The sequence below is a fragment of the Lynx canadensis genome, chromosome C1 (assembly GCF_007474595.2).
Source record: "Lynx canadensis isolate LIC74 chromosome C1, mLynCan4.pri.v2, whole genome shotgun sequence".
NCBI classification, from domain to species: domain Eukaryota; kingdom Metazoa; phylum Chordata; class Mammalia; order Carnivora; family Felidae; genus Lynx; species Lynx canadensis.
In genome coordinates, this window is record NC_044310.1 from 138924177 (window position 1) to 138942706 (window position 18530).

Genomic DNA, 18530 nt, shown 5'->3' on the forward strand with positions numbered 1-18530 from the left:
GGAACAGCTTTGCCTCAGCACTAAGTAGGAGCCAAGTAAATCACCAAGAAATGCAATCCCATTACCAGGTTTCAAGCTTGCAGGAAATTTTGACATTATCTAAGGGGCTCCTGGGTGGCTCAGTTGTTTAAGCGTCCGACTTCAGCTCAGGTTATAATCTCACAGTTTGTGAGTTTGAGCCCCGCGTTGGGCTCTGTGCTGCCTGCTTTGGATTCTCTGTCTCCCTCTCTCTCTGCTCCTCCCCCATTCTTGCTCTCTGTCTTTCAAAAATGAATAAACGTCAAAAAAAAAAAGTGATCTAAGATCTTTGATCCAGGTTCTAACATATACCCCACCTCACTTTCAGAGGGTCAGTTTGGCTCCCTTAAAGGTTTGTGTCTCCCTCTGTTGTAGATTTAAGTTACCTCTACGATACACTACATGCTACCATGTTGACCCCAAATCAAACTTAATTAAATTACCAAATTTTAATGTGTGCCTCATGAACAAAAACAGCAACCGAGATTCAGGTTTGTTCAGAGAAGTCTGAAACTTCCTCCCTATAAGAGTATGTGGGTATGTTTCTGGGTATATTTACAACCATACTGAACAAACAGGCTATAGAACTATTTGTGTTGAAGAATTGTGATGTCTAAAGAATATGAATGAGTGAAAGGAGGATTTTAGGAGTCAAAAAAATACTCAGTATATGTGTATATTTATACATGAGGTAATATGTGAACTATAAATACATATAAATTCTGGTAATTTTTTCTAAGTCTCAACTGACATCTGTGAAGAGAGTTATTCAATGTTGGTCATTACTATTCACATCATCCTTATTTGAGTAAGAATATGGGGCACATTATGAGGAAAGATACATTATAAAGTCCTCCCTTGATTTCTCACCAAGATAAGAGTTAAATAATTTATGGAACTTCTGACTTATGACTATACAGGAACATAAGGTTATAATTACAGATCAAAGTATTAAGTGTCTTGAATTACTGGCTCCTTCAGTGTAAGTTTTATAAAAATATTTGTGTTTTTCCTTTTTAATGTTGCATTTATGTATTTGATTTCTCAGTATTTTCCTCATTTACAAGTCAGCTAAGTAATTTATGAGGGAGTATTCATTAAATCATTAAATATGATTTCGATTTGACTAGAAATTGAATTTATTTTGTTCTCTGATACCATCTGAGGGGACAGCAGTATCTTTAAACAGTTTCTTGAATATTGCATAAGTGTATGAATAATTCCCTACAAACAATGTACACTCCTCATATATTTCACAATCCAGTAGACTACTAAAATTCTGAAACAAAATAAACTAAACATTTACCTCTGGATATGTATGATCTTGTCAAATCAGAAATAAACAGTGATGTGTATCTTATTTATATTTAGTTTTGGAAAGCACCATCATTGCTTTCTGTGTCAAGGTCATTGAATCCTTTATAAATAATATAGTTCATTATGGAGTACCTTACAGCCTTACAGGCGATTTAAATGGGGTAAAAAAAATCACAGAAGAGTATTAGTTCAGCAAAATTACCAGAAAATTATCCAAGCATAAAAAATTTTAAAAGATAAATTTAGGCATGTGTTATCTAAATTTTTGTAAAAATGTAATTTGATTTAAATTAATTTGATCTATTTTTTTGGTATATCTGTGGTGGGGGAGTGGGTGTTTAAATGACTGTATACTTCAATGTATATTGGAGTTGGTATGGTGGAGAGAGGTTGAGTGCTTTGCAGTCAGACCTGAGTTTCAATGCTGGCTATGCTACTTAAATTCACTGAGTCCCATGTGTAAAACAACAAAAATAATACTAGTTTGCAGTATTACCATATTAAATGATAGAAGAGTACCTTTCCCGTAATAAACGCACAAGAAATGTTTTTATTACCCCTTATTCTTTAACTAAAAATAAAAACTGAGGTTTAAAAAATAGTTTTAACTTAACTTTGAGGAACTAAGACCAAGGGGGTAGGTCTTCATGTTGGTGTCTTGCTTTATTTCACTGTGAATCCGCTTTCTGTTGCTTTGCATCATTCCCTTCTGAGATCTTTCACTACACCGACTCGTGTCTAATATGAGTTTATGTTACAAGAGAGCTTCCTTCCTACTACCAAAGGAGGTTATTTAAATATCTGTGGAATTAGCTATAGATTACATAAATTAATGTGTGAAATATCTTTCCTATGCTCTTCATGTGAGTAAATACAAAATGAAGCCTCTTTTCTAACATGAAATGTGAAAATGTATCCAGGCACCTTCCCTTCCCTTCCCTTCCCTTCCCTTCCCTTCCCTTCCCTTCCCTTCCCTTCCCTTCCCTTCCCTTCCCTTTCCTTTTTTATTTCAACAAGACACTTTCCTTCATGGCTCCTGTGAAGTGCTGTTAGAACAAAATTGTCTCCTTTTCTAGCATCCAAGAGATTGGGTGTCCCCCATGAAGTCGTGTGTATTTGCATCCTTTAGGACAAAACACAAAATTGTGAAGAGGAAAGTGTCTTCATTATATGTTTTCCTCACTGAATAGTTAGAAATACCTGTTTTCAAACTTGAGAGATGAAACCTTTTGTTACCCATTACTGTGTGCTCAATTTGAAGGGGTCAAAGAAAAATTACTTAATAATGATATTCATGACTCAGGAAGATTTCAAGAGAAAAGTTAATCATTTCCTTGCTTCTTAGTATTTATTGTCTTACCAATGAGGCATTTTGACAACTTCTTGAATTTTTATATAAAAGTAGCATAGGGGCGGGGGGGGGGCTAAGCGATGGCTGAGAAGACTTGCCTTGAAGCTGTGTTTACACAGCAAGCAACACTGTTTTTACTTAAATTTGTTTTTTTTAAGATTGACAAAAAATAACAATGTTTTTCTAAAGGTCTTTTTATTCACAAGTTACATACAAGTTTTCTTATTTAGTAACTTTTTCTTGGTGGGGGGTGGCTTCAAGAACCGTGACAGAGATTACTGGGGGCGAATGGCAAAGCCTGCACCTCCCCACCCCCACCAACACCCCAGCCACCATTGGTGGCAGCACTGTGAAGAAGTAGCAAGCTTCACACAGGCTGGCAGGGATGAAGCAAGAAGGGAGAGGACACGCCCACAAGGTGTAGCCACACCTCTTTCCACACCAGTAAGGACTAAGGTGGCCCACCTCCCACTCAAATTGTGGCCTCTGCAGAACCCAACGTGTCCTAAGTAATAATAGCCACTCTGTGCTTGACTGCGTTCAACATGACTTGCTGCATTTTAATCATCACAGCCATAGTAGCAGAAAGGTAGGTATCGTTGTCCTCATTTTAAAGAGGAGGAAACTGAGCTCAGAACATTTGAGTGTTTTATTCACGCTAGAAACCGAGGAGGTCAGATTCAAACTTCCGTCTGCCAGCTCCAAAGGCCGCCCCCTTCACTCACCACCGCTCCTGTCCCCCTTCTCCTGGAGTACAGATTTGCAGTAGCTGGGTATCAGGCAGTAGGGGAAGCAAACCATCTCTGATTTATATGATTCTGTGAATTGAAGGTTATTTAAATTCCAGATTTTGTTCTTAAAACATTCTTTACAAACTGTTGACAATTGGAAAGCCAACCAATCTTTCATTTCCATTGATGTTACAGCCTGGAGCCGCACAATCAGCCCCGGCTTGAGCAAGGACAGGACACCTGACAGGGCAGTGAAAGTTAAGCCTCCCTCCCCACAGCAGGAAAGTAAAAAACGGTGTTAACAATTGCAGGTCTGGGTAATATGGTTTGGTCTTCATGCCTTCACTCAGGTGGAGCCCGAGAAGTTGAAGACACTAACAGAAGGTTTAGAAGCCTACAGCCGAGCCCGGAAAAGGAACAGAAAGTAAGCACCAATTTTATTTTATTTTATTTTATTTATTTTTTTGCCATTTCTTTCTCAAGTATATAATTTACTGGGTTTTATTCGTAGGGACAAGAAAATCTCACTAATTTTGTCCATCTTAGGGCCTCCCTAAGTGTAGTTTAATGGTTATCGCCCAAGAGGATCATTATAGACAAGCCAAATTAGTTAGCTATTACAGAAAATATTTTCTTTTCTTAACAATTTGTACTGTGTGTGGGATGTCCCTCTTCATCATCTCTTTCCTCACTCCCTCCATATCCATCCCTCTTGTTTACTGGGAAAGAAACACTCTCAATGTTTGCCAATTAAGTAGTTTCTAAAAGTATAGCAAGGGGTGCCTGGCTGGCTCAGTCAGAGAGCATGCAACTCTTGATCTCAGGGTCATGAGTTCAAACCCCACACCGGGTGTAGAGATTACTAAAAAATAAATAAATACATACAAACATACGTAAATATATTTTTAATTTTTAAAAATTTAAAAAATTAAAAAATAAAAGTATAGTAAAAGTCTGTCCCTTCAGGGGCTCCTGGGTGGCTCAGTCAGTTAAGTGGCTGACTTCGGCTCAGGTCATGATCTCGCGGTCAGTGAGTTCTAGCCCCTCCTCGGGCTCTGTGCTGACAGCTCGGAGCCTGGAGCCTGCTTCAGATTCTGTGTCTCCCTCTCTCTGACCCTCCCCAGTTCATGCTCTGTCTCTCCCTGTCTCAAAAATAAATAAACGTTAAAAAAAAATTAAAAAAAAAAATCTGTCCCTTCAGGAGGAGGGCTGAGGAGATATCCCCAATTGTACACAAGTAAGTAATTTCATCCAATTAACTGTTAGTCAAAGTGATGGTAAATAATTCTTTTTTCTTGGGGCAGGAGTAATAGGTTTTCTTTGGAATTATAACAAGAAGTTGTACTTTGGGATGTTATTATTCAAGTATTTCTAGTATGTTCTGGGTAAATGTTGTAAGGACAAGTAGATAATGTTTGAAACACAGTTTCCCTGTCATACAATGTAGTTTTATGTATCATAATTATTTCATCTTAAGGTAGAGAAGTACAAATGTGCTTCTGTACATGCACATGAAAAGTTATTTTAAAAATACATATAATGGGGGCGCCTGGGTGGCTCAGTCCGTTGAGCCTCCTACTTTGCCTCAAGTCATGATCTCATGGTTTGTGAGTTCGAGCCCTGCATGGGGCTCACTGCTGTCAGTGTGCAGAGCCTGCTTTGGATCCTCTGTCCCCCTCTCTCTCTGCCCCTCCACTGCTCATTCTCTCTCTCTCTCTTTCAGAAATAAACATTTAAAAATATATACATATAATTGACATACCTGCTCAATTACTACAATTTTCACATTATTGAACATCTAAGAATTATGAGATCAGAATGATTAATAGTGTGTCTTATGTACATAATGATATCAATAGTATCTACTAAAGAGCACTTTTTCTTTTAGTGGTATCTTTAATAATTCTTGCCAGAGGTAAAATTTTAAAACTCAACAACTCTTAGGGAGACTCTTCATCTCAATAGAATGTCTCACAAAAAGATGCCATCCACAATGAGCAAACTCCCCCTGTGTTCAGGAGTTCTTTGGAAGGTAGTGAGGGTTGTGGTGATGATCAAGTGAATAGCCAGGTTTGCTGTAGATCTGATAAGGAATACAGTGAGGCAAGTCCCCTCTGCTCTGACTGAAGTACTACTTGCTATGCAGAGCTTTGTAGTAGGATAAGGCCCATAAAATTAACACAAGGTCTGGAGAAAAGGAGGGAAATTGCAAATTACCTAAATCACAAACTTGCAATGGGCTGTTTGCTATGGAGTATTCAATAGTACTTGTTTATTTGACGTAAAAGATCTCTCAAATCTTTCCTCTAGTGAGATATGCCATTAGCTGAATTATGTGCAAAATATCCAATTGACTGATAACACAGAAATGAAATAACTCCTTAAAATATTTAAATATACTGCCCTGAGGGGCGCCTGGGTGGCTCAGTGGGTTAAGCGTCCCGACTTCCGTTCAGATCATGATCTCGTGGTTTGTCAGTTCGCGCCCCACATTGGGCTCTGTGCTGACAGCTCGGAGCTCGGAGCTCGGAGCCTGGAGCCTGCTTCGGATTCTGTCTCCCTCTTTCTCTGCCCCTCCCCCACTCACACTCTGATTCTCTCAAAAAATAAATAAGCATTAAAATTTTTTTAAATATATATTTATAAATATACTGCCTTGAAATGAATTTCATTTTCCCCATAAATTTGGTATTAATCAATTTTGAAATGTAATAAGGAATAAATAGCAATTTTAAATTGTTTTTCTTCAAAGCTAGTTTACAAGTTGTGGTGAATTTGCATGGGTCCTAAGTGGCATTATCTACATAAACTCATGAAACCATAAACCTAGAATATGGATTGGAGAGGTAAAAGAAGAAAATCTAAGGCAAACTTTAGTAAAAACAGCTTTACTTATTATGCTATTGTCTATTCAGACCAACTTGCCTTATAAATGCCCATTAGAATACTTTACATTTTGCATATAGTATTTAAACTCGATTATTTTATTCTCCCAATCACAAGATGAGCCAGAATAACTATGCCTATTTATGAATGAAGACACTTTAACCCAAATAACCTTAATAATTAGTTGAAGGTCACATAAGTGATGAATGGTGTATTGAACCCAATCATGTGTTTATTCATTTACTTAATCATTTAGTTATTGCCCTAGTTAAGGAGACTGAGCAAAAACCTGTGTTGGGCCCAGTGCTACAGCCCCTGGAGCTCACTGTTTAGCAAAGGAGGGAGATCCAGAAGCCATTAAAATATTAAAATTGCAATGACAGCAATATATATAGTGTATTTGGGGATCATAGAAAGTGGCATTAAACTCAGGTAAAGGAAGACTTTCTAGAGGAAATATCTGAGCCAGGTCTTGCACAATACATATGTATTAGCCAGACAAAGAAAACAAAGACCAAGATGGGGTGGGGTGGGATGATGTTTACATGAGATCAGCAGTTGGATTTGGGGGACTATAAAGCCTCAGACAGGAAATTGTAAAAGACGCGGCCAAAGGTATAAGCAGCAATCAGATCACGAAGAGGTTAGTAAGTGCCAGTGGGATCCTTTATCTTATTGGAAGTGCCTGATGGGACAGCTAGATGGATTTTCACTTTAGATATGTCTGTACGGAGGATAAATTTTAGGGGAGCCATATTGGAAACAGGGACATTGTTTAGGATGGCATGGCAGCAGTCAAGGGAGAATGAGGGCTCAAACCAGAACAGGAGTGATGAGAATGGAGGAGAAGGAATGTGGTCAAGAAATATTTAGGAGGGAAAATTCACAAAACATCATGGTGATTGGTTGGAATGTGGAGAGCAAGCAATCAAGGACAACTTTCAGGGTTTCAGCTGGGGTGACCTGGTGGGTGGTGGAGACACTGAAATGGAATTTAGTACGGGGGGCTATTGAGTGCATGGGGGGGTGCCTGTGGACTATGTTGAACCCATGTCTGACACTGGGAAGAAGTGATATTTGACTACGTAAAAATGGCTGTGATCACACAGAGATCCTTTGGCCAATTTGAACAGTGGGTTAACGGTTGAACCTCTTGGGCATTTGAATGTTTACTAGAGATAATGAAGCAGATGGGAATAATCAAAAAGGAGGAAGAGAATAGGGGGTCAGGGGAGCGGGGTGTTAGAAACCAAAGGCTAAAAGCTTCCAGAATGATAAACAGAAGTCCAGTAAGACAAGAACTGAAAAATCTCCATGAAACTGGGCAATTTGGAGGCTATTGGCAACCTTAGTGAAAACCATTTCCAATAAAGTGGCAGGTGTAAAAACAAAGTGGCCATGGGTTGAAGAGGGAATAAGAAGGGAGTAGAGAGAGCTGATATAAATTAGTTTGGTCTTCTTTCTACCCGTAATATAAAATTTTCCTGAAAAATAACTGGAAGAATTTTTTAAGTGGCAATGGTGTGACTGTTTTTTGTAGACAAAGGAAAAGGAGAGAGAAAGTGAGTGAAAAAGGAAGGTGGCATTTGAATAAGATGATTTAGAGACTGGTTTTGGGCCTGAGTTCATATCCTATTTCCATCACTTCATAGCTGTATGCCCTTGCATATGTTGCTTAACCTCTCTGAGCCTAAATTCTTCATTTCTAAAATGGGCATAGAGGGGCACCTGGGTGGCTCAGTCAATTGAACATCCAACTTCGGCTCAGATCATGATCACACAGTTCATGGGTTCAAGCCCCTCATCGGGCTCTGTGCTGACAGCTCAGAGCAGAGCCTAGAGCCTGCTTCAGATTCTGTCTCCCTCTCTCTCTGCCCCTCCCCTGCTCACACAGTGCCTCTCTCTGTCTCTCAAAAATAAACATTAAAAAATTTTTTAATAAAATGGGCATATTAATATCTACCTCTTAGCATTGTTATAATATAGATCATATAAACACAGTACTTGGCACATGGTAAGTATTTAGTAAACAGCTATTTTTATTATAAAGATACAGGTGAAGCAAATGAAATTATGAGATATTTTTGCCAGTGGAAACATTCTACCACCATATTAGATGTTTAGAATTCTATGTAATCATTTTAATTTTTAATATTCTACAACCAAACTGTATAATAAATATCTTTAAACGTATATGCTTATTACAGCCTAATCACAGAAGAAATATTAACATATTTATTGAAAACATTACTCAGGGTCATTTTATACTTGAAAGAGGAAATAGCTTCATTAAAGAAAAAATTTCATAGCTTTTAGATTTGCTATGATTTTCATTGAAATGAGGATCAAATCTCCTACCTATACTTACACATAAATTTAAAATCTGGTAACCTGATTTTTGTGGAGTTCAAAAGTGATAAAGTGATAAAATACATCCTATTTCCACTTTAAGATCAAGAAATTATAGTTATGCTAAATTCCTTAAATTCTTCATACTTTCTCTGCGGATTAAGTTTCAGAATCTACGATTCTTGATGTCTAGGTCTCACCCAAATTTGTTCCATTCTACATGAAGCAAGTTGCTTAAATTCTAAACTGACAGTGTAGAGCGACATGTGGTTCCTCATTTCCCTCATTTCTTATACCATTCACAGATGTGTACCTGCCTTTTTCCTTGATTAGTGAAGATAAGGATAATGTGTGACAATATAGGCAGCGAAAAATGGAAGTGGCAATTATCTCCATTAATAACTAGAAATGTCATTATATGAACATCTATTGCTTAATCAAGTAGGTTTTAGAGTGTCCATTAGTAAAAATGTTTATTATTAAATGTCAGCAGGAAATAGAAAATAGTGGATGAAACTCCACAGGGAGGCCCTCTGTACTGGAAGACTGAATTTTGACTAATTATTCATTTCATGAACTCATGGAAATTTTTCTTCCTCTTTTAAGTGCATTCTTCCCTGACCTGACCAGTTAGTGTAAAAATTAGTCTGCAGCTTTAACACCTGGGAGAGTCTCCCTTTACCTCTTGAATCTCATGATGCATTCAAGTAATTTCATGCCCCACCTCTCTGTATTTATTCTCTCTTCCACAAGTAGTCAATTCTCCCTCTGTTAACTACTTAAGTTTGTTAAAGGAAAAATAAATTTAGCTTAAGTTAATATAAACTCTTTATAACCATTTTAAATATCTTGTTGAAGAAAGAGATCACAAAGTCCTAAATTCTCTCTTTTTTTAAAAGTTTATTCATTTATTTTAAGAGAGAGAGAGAGAGACAGGGTGTGTGTGTGTGCACGCACAAGTGGAGGAAGGGCAGAAAGAGAGGGAGAAAGAGAGAATCGCAAGCAGGCTCGATGCTCAGTGCAGTGCCCAATGCAAGGCTTGATTCCATGAACTGTGAGATCATGACCTGAGCCAAAATCAGGAGTCAGATGCTTAACTGACTGAGCCACCCAGGCGACCCCTAAATTCTATCTTTTTGTTCAGCAAGTAATATTGAATTATTTTTGTACCTTAATGGTGATGTTATTGCAATTTTTCATAGGGAAACCTTTTTCATGACTCTTTGAATTTATTACTTTTAAAAACTGTTTGTAGTTAAATATCCATGTTCTTCATTGACAAATTAGAATCGGTTTCACCAGTTCTCCCTATAAAGTCATAAAGTATGGCATAGAAACAGTTGTCATATACTGATTTCATAGGCTTGCTGTAAAGATTAAATGAGATAATGTATATAAAGATTTAACACAACTCTTGGCAAATAGACAATTTTCAATAAATAGTAACAATTCTTGTTATTAAGGTAAAAGTGAGAGAACCAAAATTCTCTAATGGTTTTCTGTTGAAATGTTTTACCTTCATTTTAGACATTTAGAACTTTAGGTAGTCAAATATAAACCCATAAGATACTATAATAAAAATCCATAACAAATATCCTTTGAAATGTATATTCATACTTTTAAGTACAAAAGAAATAGGATAAATCTATGTAACATGTTACACAAGGTGTAATAGTGTTAGGCAACTAGGCAATGTATGATACTGTCAAGACCTTTGCCAAACAGCCCACAAATGGGATCCCAATCCAACCCCAGCCAAGCTTACATGACCCCATGGAATCCTGGCATTTGATTCCCCCCCTCCCCAGTCACCCAGAATCAGGCTTGGCAAACTCCTCACAGGGAAAGCAACTCAGACCAACTCCATGAGATGCCCATGGTCCCTTAAAATTGGAAAAGGTAGGTAAATAAAAGGCAGTGTATGAATAGATTATATCAACTTAAACAGTGCCTGAAAACAGTGATAAGGGAGAAAGAGACAAGTTACAGAAGGGCATGTATACCATACTACCCTTGATGGACACCTTTGTGTGTATATTAAACACACACACACACACACACACACACACATAAGACAGCACTACGTACCATTCATGGATATATCGTATAAAGTATAAAAACATACTATAAGGAAACACAACATAGTTGCCTTTGGGGAGAAGAGGAGGAGAGAATGAGACTAGGAATTGATAACAAATGGGAATTTCAGCTTTTTTTTTAATAAAAAAGAAAGGAAATAATAATTTATTATCAGTTTATTTTCAGAAGTGGATTTGTTAGAGGTTAACTTATTCTGTGCACTTTTCTGCATTGTTTATATTTCTAAAAATAAATAGGAAGAATGTGAAAGCTAGAGGCTAGCCTACAGGCCGTCAAAAGGTAAGGGGTTGCTGTTGTATTGCCCACATAATTTAGTTAAAACCAATACATTAATCTTTTTTTTCCAGTTAAACTGATTCAAGTTCATATATGTATATCCCAGAATATACAGACGTCGTGTTAGCTTTGAACAGATTTTTTGTTTAGGAAGTATGTGGAGCATCTGTGATATGCCCAGCGGTATACTCCTCAGGGTATACGCAGAAACTAAATGTACGAATTGTCTAGTCCCTGCGAATGAGGGTAAAACCTGGTGGGGGCTGTGGTAAACCAAAAGGCCTCATGTAAAGGCATTCCACTAAAGTTCAAATATGTTTTTAAACACGACGTGAGCCAAACTAAATGGGACTATGAGCCAAATTCTTCCCCAACTGCAAATTTCCAATCTCCGTGTACGTGCCGAGGTGAGACTTAACTCTTGGAAAACCATGCTGACAGCCTGCAGCTTTATCTCTGCAGCTTTTCTAGTAATTGTTGTGACAAGATAAATGAAATGAATCAGCTTAGTACTCAGAATAATTGCGTAACTATATGCATAAAAAAGAATAAAGTAAGTTAGTTAGAACAGACAAAGGGTACATAATTACAGAGGTAGATGGTGTGGATTTGCCTGGTTTTAAGTAGTTCGTTGCACAGCTCCCTATAGTTTGAATATACCGTTTTGTGTTATTCAGGCTGCACATGTGTGTAATGCTAGGCTGAGTAGAGAGAAAAAGTCAGATGAGCGATAGACACTCTGAGACAGCCATTCTTTATCTATTCAAATGGTTAAGTCACTTTGGTTTTGCAGAAAAGGTGGTGGGCCCAGGAGGGAGCCTTAGGTGTGATAGATTGTGAAACTGTTTCCCACCCAGAACTTGTGCAGGCACCAGGATTTCAGCCTTCACTTGCTCAACTCAGAAGCTGGGATACGGCAGCGAGGGCAGAGGGAGCTCCCTAGTGGCCAGAGTCTGCAGTTCAGCCCCTCCGCCCTCCCCCTGGCCACGCAGCCTGGCTGCCTGAGAAAGGCAGGCCAGAACAAGCAGTGCAGGGCAGGCTGGCATCCTGGACGACAGGCTGCGTCTGTGGGAAAAGAGACCCGCGGCCCAGTTTTCTTGCAAAATCATCCGACTGTGGAAGAAGCATGTGGAAAGGGAAAGAATCCATTGTCCCCTATCATGTGCTCCGTTTTTTCATAGTTCTGTGACTTTATTATTAGTATTAAGTGGTGAGAATCCAGGGATGTTTGTCATCTGACTTTTTCAAATGTAAATACAAATTGACTTTCTAGGGTGGAATTGGTGCTTCTGTTTTCTGATTAGGGGATTAAATTGAGACTTTGTTTCCTTAATTTGTTAATCTGGTGTGTTGTTTTCATTAATTCCAGAAGTGGAAAGCTAAATAACCATTTAGAAGCTGCTATTCATGAGGCCATGAGTGAACTGGACAAAATGTCTGGGACTGTAAGTTAATTTATTTTTCCATTATACTATGTTTCTTTGAAAATAAATTGTATTACACTTTTTGGTAAAGTGTCTTCAATATTGACAAGCAACTCACGTAGCAATACTAAATTGCTAGGCTCCAAAAAAGACTGATATCAGAAAAGATTCAAAGTAATTTAAGAAAAAATAACCTAGTAGTATTAACTGTGTCTTTTTCTCTGAGATAACTTTTGTTTTTCCCACATAACATTCCTTCTAAACGTAAGCAGCAAAAAATAAAGTTCAAACCACAGCTTTATGCATTTAACTCTCTGCACAGCAGTGGCCATTACTGTTGCCTAAATATTCAATAATGCAAATTTCTCTTTGTCCATAGAACCAAAAAAAAGGGGGAGAGGGATATTGAACAATAGGGTCAAGATCAAGAGTGTATCGACCTCTCATTTCCTTTCTATTGTTACCTAAAAAGTAAAATATTTGGCACAAAGTCCTATTGTTAAATTACTGAACATAGTAACCTCTGGTTTTCAAGAAGTTGTGTCTGTTCTTTCTTTACATTTTTACTTAACTGTTCACATAATAGTATCGAATGTGAGAAGTTTCATCATTGTTCTCTAATTCAAACATTGGTGAGTGTAAACACTCAAAATATAATTTTGGTAATTTCTTTTAAAAAATGTGAATTATCCAAGGCTATTCAGCAATGAAAGCTAATTTACTTTCACTCAACACTTTGTGTTAAAGTCACCTGGACCCCAACAACCCATTCAGTGGCTACTTATTGACAGGTATAAGTTATAGACTCATAGAATGTTGGGGTTGGTATGGGCTTTAGAGATGTTGTGATCTAACCCATCGTTTTGCAGATGGATGAATTAAGGCCCTGAGATGTTAAACTTCCTGACAGAATGTAGGAAAGGTTGGAGGCAGGGATCATGAAGTCCAACACCTTCCAAGGCCAGGCAAATACACTAAGTAAAGTGGGTCAGGTGTGAGAAAAAACAGCAATTCAAGTGGATTGAAAAATGCCAACTAGAGGTCAAGGAGGCTACCTTAGAGGCTCAGCACAATAGATACTGTTACTTACTTCAGTCTGGTGCCGGTTGGGGAAGGGCTTTCCACACACTGTCATTCAGAGGCCCAGGTTCTTCTTTCTGTTTCTAGTGTCCCCCATTCCTCAGGGCTTCCAAGTGCTCCTTCATATCATTTGCATGCAGCCCAGCAGGTGAGAGAAGTGAGTATGCACAGGGGTGCCAGGATAGGCTCCTCACTTCTGCTGTTTTCCACTGGACTGACCCCCTCATCTGGCTTTCTTAAGGCAAATGGACTAGGAAATGCATTCTACAATGTGCCCGTTCAGGAAGAAGAGAAAATGGGTTCAGTGAGCCTCTTGCTGGTCTTTGCTGCAGGACATTTGGCCTTTGTGGCCAGCAGGCAGTGAGGAGTGATGGGATTGGGGCAACCTGGCGGCCATGCTCTCTCCAGAAGGAACTCCTTCTTCCATACTCCAGCAGGTCCAAACCTATGGGAAATTATGCCAGAATTGCCAGCTCCTCCAATTTTTATAAGGTGCTAAGTCTAGAAGTCAAATTCCAACTTTTTTCATGTTGACAACTGTCTTTGTAAACATTGAAACATCATATAGCTGTTAAACAAAATACCTTTTCAGGCCATATTTGGTTCACAGATTACCAAGACTTCTTTGCAGCCTTGGATAAAGGCTTCTTTCCTCAATTATAACAAGTTTTCAGTTATCGCTCTTCGTCAGAAACTAGTGGCTTTTAAAAAATGTATATGGACAGGTTAGGAGGAAGAGGCAGTGTGACAAACTTATAAATGTTACTTTTAAAAATTTAAGTTTTTAAAACAGCTTTTTGCGTTTGCCTTCGAATAGCATTGCCTTCGTTGTTATCTTAACATTATTTTAAAACAATTAAGCCAACTTGTAGTGGATCTTGAGAGCTGATTGGGAACATCTCCTAATTATGAATTCTGTGACATTATGTTGGCAACTTTGAAATTGGCTGTGGTACAAGTACATACACCATGGAAATTGGCATATCCTACACTCAGCTTGTGTCCCTCCACAGGGTACTGGTTGTTAAACATTAGCTACACCACGGCCTTGGGACCATCCTGCCTTTCCTGGGTCTAGGCTTGCCCTCTCCTGTCAGTAACCACAAACATTGTGGGGCACCTGATCACCTCCCTAGCACCTGTCCTCTGCGCCTCCAAACCATACCTGCTGTCCGATACCTGGTAACCATGCTCTGCCATGCTCCATGCCTGCTCAATCTGATACACAGCCTTAACTGCTACAGTTTCTGCATTTAGTATACAGAGATGAGTTCATCAGTTACACTTTCCAGACTATACAAGCTCAGATCTGCCAACAGATGGTAGTGATCTTCTATTTTTCACTCTGATTGTTCTCTTAAATAAACTTCCATGGGCTGAGCTGAGTGCATATTCTTACCATCTCTGACCCTTCTTAGTAGTTGTAAAATAAGTCGGGTGATGAAGTAAAGAAGAAAACATGTTTGGTATGTATTTTTCTGCTTTTCTAGACTCTGCTGAAGTTGGCGATCTAGGGATCCCTAACAAAAAGGGCTTTATTTTTGTCTTAAATGCACAGCAGAGGTAGCAACTGCACACGTCATTTCCCACACATGATGTTCTCTGGTTCCTCCCTTGTGTTCCAGTGTTACAGGTTTGCTCTGCTCATCTGTTCCTAGGACTCCTCATTCCCTGTAGTGACTATGGACAATCTTGGTAAAAATTTTAAATGGCTCAGGAGATCAGTGATTGGAAATGAAAGGTGGAATCTCTTTCCTCCCCTGTTTCTTTGTCAGAAATCGAATGGTGCTTGTACTTTCAACCTTTGTTGTTATTTTTTCCCCACCTCTTTATTTCCAGGTTCACCAAATCCCACAGGGAGACAGACAAATGAGACCCCCCAAACCCAAGAGGAGGAAGATCTCCAGATAACAGGGACTACTCCACCAATGCGCAGTGTTTATTAAAGGAACGTGCACAGATATTATCTCTATATAGGTATTGATATAGCCACTGTTATATCAGTATTTATACTATGGCAGATAGCTACCACCACCACAGGGTGCTAAAAGAAACAGTGATACGATATTTTTTTTTGATGAGGAAGGATAATGAATGCTGGAAAACCAATCAAAATCCCTGAATGATGAGAGTAATAAATGGTCAAGAGATTACTGAGAAACTTTTTCTATAATACTAAAATTGTGATTATAAGAAATGTCCACATGTTTCTGAAGAATTTTCAATGTTGTATATAGAAAATGCAGAATTTCATGGCGATATCAGAAATGTAAATATTGTACAATATTGTCATGTACAAGCGTACCTAATGCACACTTTATCTTTTATTGTACAAAGAAATAGTGTACAAAATCCTTTGGTTTCTATGGAGTACACCTACCAGAGACTACCAGTGTAAAGTGATAAATAAAAATACAACCTAAATGCTTTTCTATGATAATGTAAAAGATGCTGTTTTTGTATTTAACAGCAGAGAAAAGGCATGACGATGTATTACCTGAATTATGACATACATTGCACACCACCGAGTGTCCATTTCTATTGTCTGTTTGGAATGAACCTTATCCGGAAGCACTGGACCCGATTTCGGGTGCCTAGGAAATCAAAACCTTGCAGATTCCTAAAGGGATGAGGGCTCACAGGTCTAAATTAAGAATTCAGAAACTGCAACCATTTGTTGCATATTTTTTTTACCTAAGTTTTAAAGTAGAATAGGTTTTATAAAAAAAAAAAAATCTTAGATGGAATATTTTACTCAGTCATTTCTGTAGTTAATGTTTGATAGCCACCTCTTGACTCAGATAGCTTAGGCCGCACCACCACGGATGCTCAGAGTTGAATTTTTTTGGCAAACAATACCGGACAAGATAAAACTCTGTTTCCACACCTGGAGGCAAAAGCCCCCCTTCAAAACCATTATCAGAGGTAAGGTTGATTATAAGTCAGTTTTCTTGTAGTGGCAAAAAAAAAAAAAAAAAAAAAAAAATACCAATCATCACAGCAAGTGTCATAGCCATTCATCAGTATTACTCAAACCAGAAGTGAAGGTGGCTTACAAAATTATTAGCAATGGTAATTTTTTATCAGTATTATGTAACATATCAGATTTATTTTATTTAAAGAATTATTTATACCATTAACAGATTCTTATATATATTAATGTGGCTGAAATGTGCAGGTTAAATCTATTAACCAAATTATTTATATTATATTAAGTAAGAAAAAAAATGTGAAACAAATGTAGAGAGAAAATACTACATTACAAGTATACAAACCTAAAACTGTGAGCCATTGTAAAGTACAAGGTTATTAATAAGAAATGTAGCACAACATGATTTTCCGTCTTTTTTCACGATTTTTGTGGTGGTGGTATAACCCTGTCTCCCACGCACTTGAGAGAAGTTTCAGGCCTCCAGCCTGACTTCAGCTGATGGATTGTCAAAAGAAGGGATCCATTATCCCTTTATTCTTAGAATCACCAGCCCCCACCCCTAAACCCATAAACCCCTAGAGAGCGCTCGCTGCCTTGTCCCCTAGCCTGGGGCTCACTCAACAGCTTCATGCTCCAGTTGCCGGGAGCCCTTCAATAGCAGGCTCTGGACCCCCAGATGCCCACCACCTCCACTATCCCTCCTCTCTCATCCACCCCGCATACTCCTCACTCCCACGATGTAGCAGAGTTCCAGTAACTCAGGAAAAAGGAGACCAAGGTCATTCTTCCAGTTGGTTTCTTGGGGCCACAGCACAGAGCACTCCACCAGGGCTCACTTTTGATAGCAACAGCTCTTAGTTCTTCCCCCCAGGGTCTCCTGGGTCTCCTGTGTCTCACTGTACTTTCACTCCCACCCTCACCCCTACCCCCACGCCTGATGGAATACAACTGGCACCCAGGCTTCATGGCCTGGAGGCAGGAAACCTTCCTTGTAGGGGTAGGTCCATTTTGTCTTTCATGTAACAGTGGGATTGCCTGCCGGTCCTTTGCGCAGTCGCCCTAAGTAATCTTTTGTGTAGTTCAGTTGACGCATCTTTGCGTGTTTGCTATGTTTAAACCATAAATGTCCTTTGTTGTCCCCCCACCAATCTGCTTTTCTACTGTTCTGTCTACATGGTTGTTTTTATTCCCAGATAGATGCATATGCGTGTTTGTGCATGGCGTGTGTCTGCGTATATGTGGGTGTGGATGTGTGTGTTGATACGTAGAAGTTTTTTTTAGCCTTTCCTGTCTTTAGAACGAGTTTGTGTCCACCTGGCCTTCTTTTAGATATTTTAAGCTAATTAGATGTGTGGTTCCCCACCAATGTATACTTTACATCTGTAGACCATGTAAAGTATGTTTGTGCCCATGATTTCACTGGTTGCTTATGGCTTTGATGTGGCTGCTAGGTGTTGTTGTTCCAGTCCACATGGGGTTTTCCCCCCTCTCTTTTACAGTTATATGGTTTCGTGTAAGCAGTTAATGTAAATATTGTTAGCATTACAGGTCATGCAGTGCTGTAACATTTTTTTAAATGTTGCACCTACTTTACAATTAAAAACTTGGTCACTCATACTTGAATTTTGCCCATAGAGCCATTTCTTTCTCTTTGTATTGAAGCCAATTCATTTTTTAAAAATGAAGGCTAGCCTTTATACATTAGTAATTTTTTTATTTCCTAAAGTAAACTTTTTTCTCCCCCTAACAAATCTGACAATTGAAACAATGAAAAATTTTTTTGCTCCTTTAAAGAACATAATACCCCTCTTGGAAAAGAAAATCTCATTTTATTTTGTGTCCCTTAACAGTCTTAGGAAGCACAACGAGAATAAACTACATCTTTAAGTAGTTTTTAAAGATTATTTCAAGCGAATGAAAATTAACTGAGCAGCTCTTGTTTGATTTGTCTCATTTGTAGCATTAAAAGTAATCAGGGTTTTTATTTATTTAAAGGAATATTTTTGGTTTGTAGTTTTCAGTCTCCTTGTGAATGTAAATGCTTTAAGAGCATTCATCCCTTGTGA

General features: G+C 38.4%; 1 protein-coding gene across 1 annotated transcript in view; it reads left to right on the forward strand.

The window, feature by feature from the left end:
• Positions 1-16867, forward strand: part of MBD5 (methyl-CpG binding domain protein 5) — a 141937-nt gene extending 125070 nt beyond the window's left edge. Inside the window, exons 10-12 of the mRNA XM_030324849.1 lie at positions 3768-3841; positions 12398-12473; positions 15372-16867. Of these exons, the coding sequence (XP_030180709.1) occupies positions 3768-3841; positions 12398-12473; positions 15372-15443 (222 nt within the window). The 3' untranslated portion in view covers positions 15444-16867. The remainder of the gene's footprint in view (positions 1-3767; positions 3842-12397; positions 12474-15371) is intronic.
• Positions 16868-18530: the final 1663 nt, after the last annotated feature.